General features: G+C 38.5%; 1 protein-coding gene across 1 annotated transcript; it reads left to right on the top strand.

Annotated features, from left to right (window-relative positions):
* On the top strand, window positions 1-5,917 carry LOC124883186 (aldo-keto reductase family 1 member D1-like). Its single transcript, XM_047390172.1, has 9 exons — window positions 1-253; window positions 371-538; window positions 669-785; window positions 887-964; window positions 1,164-1,286; window positions 4,444-4,553; window positions 5,386-5,551; window positions 5,645-5,727; window positions 5,804-5,917. Exons 1-9 carry the CDS (start codon window positions 161-163, stop codon window positions 5,844-5,846), a joined length of 981 nt encoding a protein of 326 aa, XP_047246128.1. The 5' UTR covers window positions 1-160; the 3' UTR covers window positions 5,847-5,917.
* Window positions 5,918-7,368: the final 1,451 nt, after the last annotated feature.

Genomic DNA, 7,368 nt, shown 5'->3' with positions numbered 1-7,368 from the left:
TGTTTGTGGTTGAATTAACGTTTTTTCTTAAACTGATGTTATTTCAACAACATTTAAACGTTTAATGTCAGTCAAATGCCAGCTGGTTAGTTGCTCAGATTGACACACTACTGCTTAAGACTTTAGCTCAAGACACTGTGCAGCAAACTCCTTAAACACCATGGAACTGACAGCAAAAAAACACTCAATTCCTTTGAGTGATGGAAACAGCATACCTTTGATTGGACTGGGAACCTATGGGGATCCTCAACAGGTAAGACTGTTATGTAATTGGACAGTTAATTGATCTATATATATTATAACACTATTTAAAATCTGTAGCTGATATTTTATTGGATATAGTGTACTCATAAAAAATATTTATTGACAGACTCCCAAAGGAACTTCTTACGAAGCTGTCAAACTGGCCATTGAGGTAGGATACAGACACATTGATGGAGCCTTGATCTATTGCAATGAACACGAGGTTGGACAAGCAATCCGAGAAAAAATTGCAGATGGGACAGTAACAAGAGAGGATATCTTCTACTGTGGAAAGGTTTGCTTGTTAGGAAATTGACAGTTGAACCTTTTCCCCTCAGAACAAAGTTCCTGGCCACAGAGATTACCTACTGCCACAGTTTTGCAACAGTTAATACCTTTTTTTCTGGTTTGCACTGATTCCACAGTTGTGGAACACATTCCACCCCCCTGAGTTAGTTCGACCTGCTTTGGAGAAAACCCTGCAGATGTTACAGCTGGATTATGTGGACCTCTATATTATAGAACTGCCCACCGCTTTCAAGGTAGGAGTGCGTCTTATGACATGTGTAGGGTCTGTTGGCTCTATAAAAAATCATTTTGACAAGATTTTAATGGTTGGTGAAGTTTCTGTTAACTTTTGAAGCCAGGAGATACGTTTTACCCACAAGATGAGAACGGGAAGTACATTTACCACGAGACAGACCTCTGTGCTACATGGGAGGTGAGAGCTGCTTGACATCTAAAACAATTCATTCACACTTATGGTCCAAGTTCAAGACTGTAAAGAAAGGTTAATAGATAAATAGGTTGCAAGATAAAGGTATCAGGTAGAGGTTAGGATTCAAGGTAGAGTTTGCAATCGAGTTTTATGATCTTTGTGTCTAGGAAATTGTTTCATGTTCTTTATACATCTTGGACAGGCTTTGGAAGCTTGCAAGGATGCTGGGCTGGTGAAGTCTCTCGGAGTATCCAACTTCAACAAGCGCCAGCTGGAGCTGATCCTTAACAAACCTGGGCTGAAGCATAAACCAGTGTCAAACCAGGTACTTCATTGTAACACTTGCACTGTTCCAATACAACAAACTGTGAGAGTTTTTAAAGAATGGACAAAATGAAATGACAAAAATAAAACACATATACCAGTCCGTTGCCAGATCGGGAACAAATTGCAAAAACATTTCACCTGGTGAAAGACTAATGAACAATTTATAAACCTGTAATAAATGGAAACATTAACATTAGTTAAGCTTTAAAAACTTAGCTAGCCCTGTAGCCTGCCAATCACAACAATCACAACTGTTGATGGCTCACTTCACAAATTTTACAACTTGTACTTGATAACTGGATTAGGTTAGTTTTAGTGACTCGGCATGAGTCTCAAGGATGTTTTATTTTATTTTAGATTCCTTAAAGTAGCCGCCCTTTGGTGTGATGACTGAAATATTAACCTTTAGCCGTCTCTCAATGAACCTCTGGGAAGTTCTTTCAAGACTCTTTGGAAAACCATTTCAGGTGACCACCTCATGAAGCTCATGGAGAAAATGTTAAGAGAGCAAAGCAGTCATCCAAGCAAATGGTATTGAGACTTAGTTCACATTTTTGTTTACTGTATAATCCCATGTGTGTTCATTTACAGTTTTGATGTCTTTGGTAAGAATCTACAATGTAAATAGTGATGAAAATAAAGAGACCCATTATGTGAGAAAGTGTGTCCAAAACCTTTGACCGGTAGTGTAAGCTGATCTTTTCTTTGGGATTCGTGAGTCATGTGCTTCACATCAGATATGAGCCATCATCATCTTATTCCTGAGACGTCTGCTGACCTCTCCTCTGACCTGCGCCCTCGCTTCAGTTATCAGCCTTGTACTGTAAACCATGGCTACCACTTGTCCAATTCCTCAACATCTGCTCAAATTCCTGTCTCACTCAACATTTCTTATCCTCTTAAACAGTAGCTTTAATTCTTACATCGGTGCTGCTCCAACTTTTATTTACAGCATTTACTTCAGTTACCGTTTAAAATCATTACCTCAATTTCATCCTTTCTTGTTCATACATAATAAGTGATTATCAGCACTATTCTTACACATATAGTTGTTTAACAAAATCCACCTGCATTTTTATCATAAAATTTTTTTATTATAGATATGTACAGGTCCTTCTCAAAATATTAGCATATTGTGATAAAGTTCATTATTTTCCATAATGTCATGATGAAAATTTAACATTCATATATTTTAGATTCATTGCACACTAACTGAAATATTTCAGGTCTTTTATTGTCTTAATACGGATGATTTTGGCATACAGCTCATGAAAACCCAAAATTCCTATCTCACAAAATTAGCATATCATTAAAAGGGTCTCTAAACGAGCTATGAACCTAATCATCTGAATCAACGAGTTAACTCTAAACACCTGCAAAAGATTCCTGAGGCCTTTAAGACTCCCAGCCTGGTTCATCACTCAAAACCCCAATCCATGGGTAAGACTGCCGACCTGACTGCTGTCCACAAGGCCACTATTGACACCCTCAAGCAAGAGGGTAAGACACAGAAATAAATTTCAGAACGAATAGGCTGTTCCCAGAGTGCCGTATTAAGGCACCTCAGTGGGAAGTCTGTGGGAAGGAAAAAGTGTGGCAGAAAACGCTGCACAACGAGAAGAGGTGACCGGACCCTGAGGAAGATTGTGGAGAAGGGCCGATTCCAGACCTTGGGGGACCTGCGGAAGCAGTGGACTGAGTCTGGAGTAGAAACATCCAGAGCCACCGTACACAGGCGTGTGCAGGAAATGGGCTACAGGTGCCGCATTCCCCAGGTCAAGCCACTTTTGAACCAGAAACAGCGGCAGAAGCGCCTGACCTGGGCTACAGAGAAGCAGCACTGGACTGGTGCTCAGTGGTCCAAAGTACTTTTTTCGGATGAAAGCAAATTCTGCATGTCATTCGGAAATCAAAGTGCCAGAGTCTGGAGGAAAACTGGGGAGAAGGAAATGCCAAAATGCCAGAAGTCCAGTGTCAAGTACCAACAGTCAGTGATGGTCTGGGGTGCCGTGTCAGCTGCTGGTGTTGGTCCACTGTGTTTTATCAAGGGCAGGGTCAATGCAGCTAGCTATCAGGAGATTTTGGAGCACTTCATGCTTCCATCTGCTGAAAAGCTTTATGGAGATGAAGATTTCATTTTTCAGCACGACCTGGCACCTGCTCACAGTGCCAAAACCACTGGTAAATGGTTTACTGACCATGGTATCACTGTGCTCAATTGGCCTGCCAACTCTCCTGACCTGAACCCCATAGAGAATCTGTGGGATATTGTGAAGAGAACGTTGAGAGACTCAAGACCCAACACTCTGGATGAGCTAAAGGCCGCTATCGAAGCATCCTGGGCCTCCATAAGACCTCAGCAGTGCCACAGGCTGATTGCCTCCATGCCACGCCGCATTGAAGCAGTCATTTCTGCAAAAGGATTCCCGACCAAGTATTGAGTGTATAACTGTACATGATTATTTGAAGGTTGACGTTTTTTGTATTAAAAACACTTTTCTTTTATTGGTCGGATGAAAAATGCTAATTTTGTGAGATAGGAATTTTGGGTTTTCATGAGCTGTATGCCAAAATCATCCGTATTAAGACAATAAAAGACCTGAAATATTTCAGTTAGTGTGCAATGAATCTAAAATATATGAATGTTAAATTTTCATCATGACATTATGGAAAAAAATGAACTTTATCACAATATGCTAATATTTTGAGAAGGACCTGTATATTACTGCATTTCTATTTATCAGTCATAAATGTAAAAATCACAATTCCATCCACAATCATTGATATATGTTTAACATGATTGAAAAAAAAAATCATCCTTCATTCTTTTTTTCATGACATCTTATCCATGTGGTATGATCATTACTCATTTTAACTCTGCAGAAGAAAAATTAAAATTAATAGCATGACTCCCTATGGACCTCCCAGAATTCACAGCTCTAGAACATGAATATTTATTGATTTATATATCATTGATTTGATTGTAAGGGTTTAATTATTTTCTGCATGGATACATTGAAGGATCTCACTACATTTTGACACAGTGAATGTCTCTTATGGCTGCCTTGAGTGTCTATTAATTCCAGGGTTGGTAAGTAGTGGAGCCCACTAAGTCTAGACCTGAAGAAAATGTATTTTTACTTTTTTGAACACAGGTTGAATGCCACCCGTATTTCACGCAGCCAAAGTTGCTTGAATACTGCCGGGAGAAGAACATTGTCATCGTTGGTTATAGCCCTCTAGGGACATCTAGGGATGCAACGTGGTAAGGACATTTCTTTATCTGTAATAGTAAATGAGGCAAAGAAAAAAAAAAAAAACTCATCCAAAAAATATATTGCCATTATAATATATTAATACACATCAAAATGTACACGTCCATTTATCTGAATCCTCACTCAGTCTTGCACTTAAAAAAAATATCCAAAGATTTTAATAATTTTTTTTTACATTAAACAAATTTTCATCCCCAAACAATGTAGGGATTGAGGGTATTAGACCTGGCTGAGTTTTTCACCAGTATAATTGTACCTGTTAGCTCAGTAATGATTGGGTAATTAAAACAGAGCAACCCAAGAAGCAAAACGAACAGAAATCAAAACATTTCAATTCTACAGTGCCTTGCAGAAATATTTATATCCCCTTTTACTGTTTTTACCACAACAAACATGAGTATGATTAAGTTAAAACTCCAAAGCTTTTGGAATATGTTTATTTCTAAACCATTTCATTGTAGCTCCGGCTGTATGTTTAGGGTCGTCATCTAGAGGCCGTCTTTTGCGGCCGCCCAACTGCTTTTCTTCTAAATTTGCTATTTTCTGGCTATGTCCTGCACATGGCTTTAAAATTCATTTGTGGAGTGCATGACTAATAATTTTCATGTTAATAAAGGTTATCAAGGGGTGCCAGAGTAAAGGAGGTTGAATATAAATGCATGCCACACTTTTCAGCTCACATTACTTTGTGTTGCTCTATCCCAGCTGGGATTTTTATTCCCCAAACACCCACAGGATGCTGGGATGAACAACAGCTGGAAACAAGGTTCACTTAAAACAGACTGAAACATTTTGCTGACATTACCTTCTTTTTTTAAACAGGGTAAACCTAAAATGTGCCCCATTGTTAGAAGATGAGCTTCTGGCCTCAGTTGCTAAAAAGTACAAAAAGACCACAGCCCAGGTGTGCCTGAGGTTCAACGTGCAGAGAGGAGTGGTGGTCATCCCGAAGAGCTTCAATGCTGACCGCATTAAGGAGAACTTTGATGTATGTTTGCATTATGTCCATTTATTAAAGAATCTGAACAAGTTGAAAGTAAGATACAAGAAATAAGTTCTTGCTGATTTGTCAAAACTACAGATTTTCGACTTCTCTCTGTCGGAGGACGAGATGAAGGCAATCGAGGGGCTGAACAAGAATATTCGCTTTGTGGAGCTCCTCATGTTAGTATATCACAGAACTTCTACTTTACCTCTCTTTCAAACACAATATTCATATTTCTATTTACTGACTCAACAGGTGGGCTGATCATCCAGAGTATCCATTTCATGACGACTACTGACATCCCAAATATCAAGACATTTCTTCATAGCTGGCTCATTGTCTTGTTGACTAAACTCAACTTGGAAAGACTTTTTTTGTTGCACGTTTCATTATTTCCACCTCAGGAGTGTTCATGAAGTATCCATAGACAAATGTAAACAGTATCAGTTTTTGTGTCTTTTGTTTCAGACACAAACATAAACTGTATATTTGTAACAGTTCGTCAAGGTATTCTGATAAGTTCATCACACTGACAGAAGTGCATTCCAGACCCTTGTACTAAAACCATAGTGTATCTGTTTATCTTTCATTGTGGTTACATTTTTCCATCTATTGCGATAAATTATCTTACAAAATGCCGAAATTGCACAAATCCACAGTTTTTTTTAAGATGTACAGTATAATTTAAAAACTTTGTTTCAGACTCAAAGTTTTTTACTTCTGATTCCAGTTTGGGCCAGCTCATTCTGATGTAATATGACAGATTAAAGAACAAAATAGATAAATAGACAACCTCCTGCTAAGGTCATTATTTGGGTAAGAAAGCCACAATTTCTAAGAGAGCACAATAAATAGAATGTGGGAAATATCTGTAAATTATTGGTTGTAAAAGCGAGTATCAAACATCGCTCTGGTGGGATGGAAATGATGCATAATTGATATGAAATATCCAACGATAGATGACAACATATTTTGCCTGAAAAAGTCAGGTACAAAACGAACAAGACTGGAAAAAAGGGGGAGGGGGAAATAACAAATTTTCACCTTTTATATAAATTCCATTTTTTGTTAAAATGTTTAAAACGAAAAAGGTATAAGTATTCAGGTATAACAGCGGCGACAGATTCATTTTAGAGGTGGGAGGGTCGTCGGGGTCTGGCGTCGCACACAGGTGCGTCGTTTCTGAATTTCCCCAGATTTGTTGATAGAAGAAATGTAAAAGTATTAAAAGATGATGTCACAACATGGCGTTGGACTTCACATTTTTATTGAAAAACAATCAGAATTTGTTCAATTGTGTTCCATATCATCATCTCCCGCTCCACCTAACCTGACAATGACTTAAAGGGAGAAGACAAGAAACACCTATTTGCGATCTACGCGCACAGCCAGAGACGGACTCCATTCTGGAGAAGTCCAGCTTTTCACTCCAGGGCTGTCGACCTGCCTCGTTTATTACCCGAAAAGTTACACTGAAGCCCCCCTCTTCTCTTTCATATCTTCTGTGCTGATTCTAAATATATATACATATATATACATATATATATCCTAGATCTGAATGAATGAAATATTCTCATTGAATACTTTGTTCTCTACAAAGTTGAATGTGCTGACAACAAAATCACACAAAAATCATCAATGGAAATCCAATTTATTAACCAATTGAGGCCTGGATTTGGAGTCACACACAAAATTAAAGTGGAAAAACACACTACAGGCTGATCCAACTTTGATGTAATGTCCTTGAAACAAGTCAAAATGAGGCTCAGTATTGTGTGTGGCCTCCATGTGCCTGTATGACCTCCCTACAACACCTGGGC

The sequence above is a fragment of the Girardinichthys multiradiatus genome, chromosome 17 (assembly GCF_021462225.1).
Source record: "Girardinichthys multiradiatus isolate DD_20200921_A chromosome 17, DD_fGirMul_XY1, whole genome shotgun sequence".
NCBI lineage: Eukaryota > Metazoa > Chordata > Actinopteri > Cyprinodontiformes > Goodeidae > Girardinichthys > Girardinichthys multiradiatus.
This window is presented reverse-complemented; position numbering and strand designations above follow the sequence as displayed.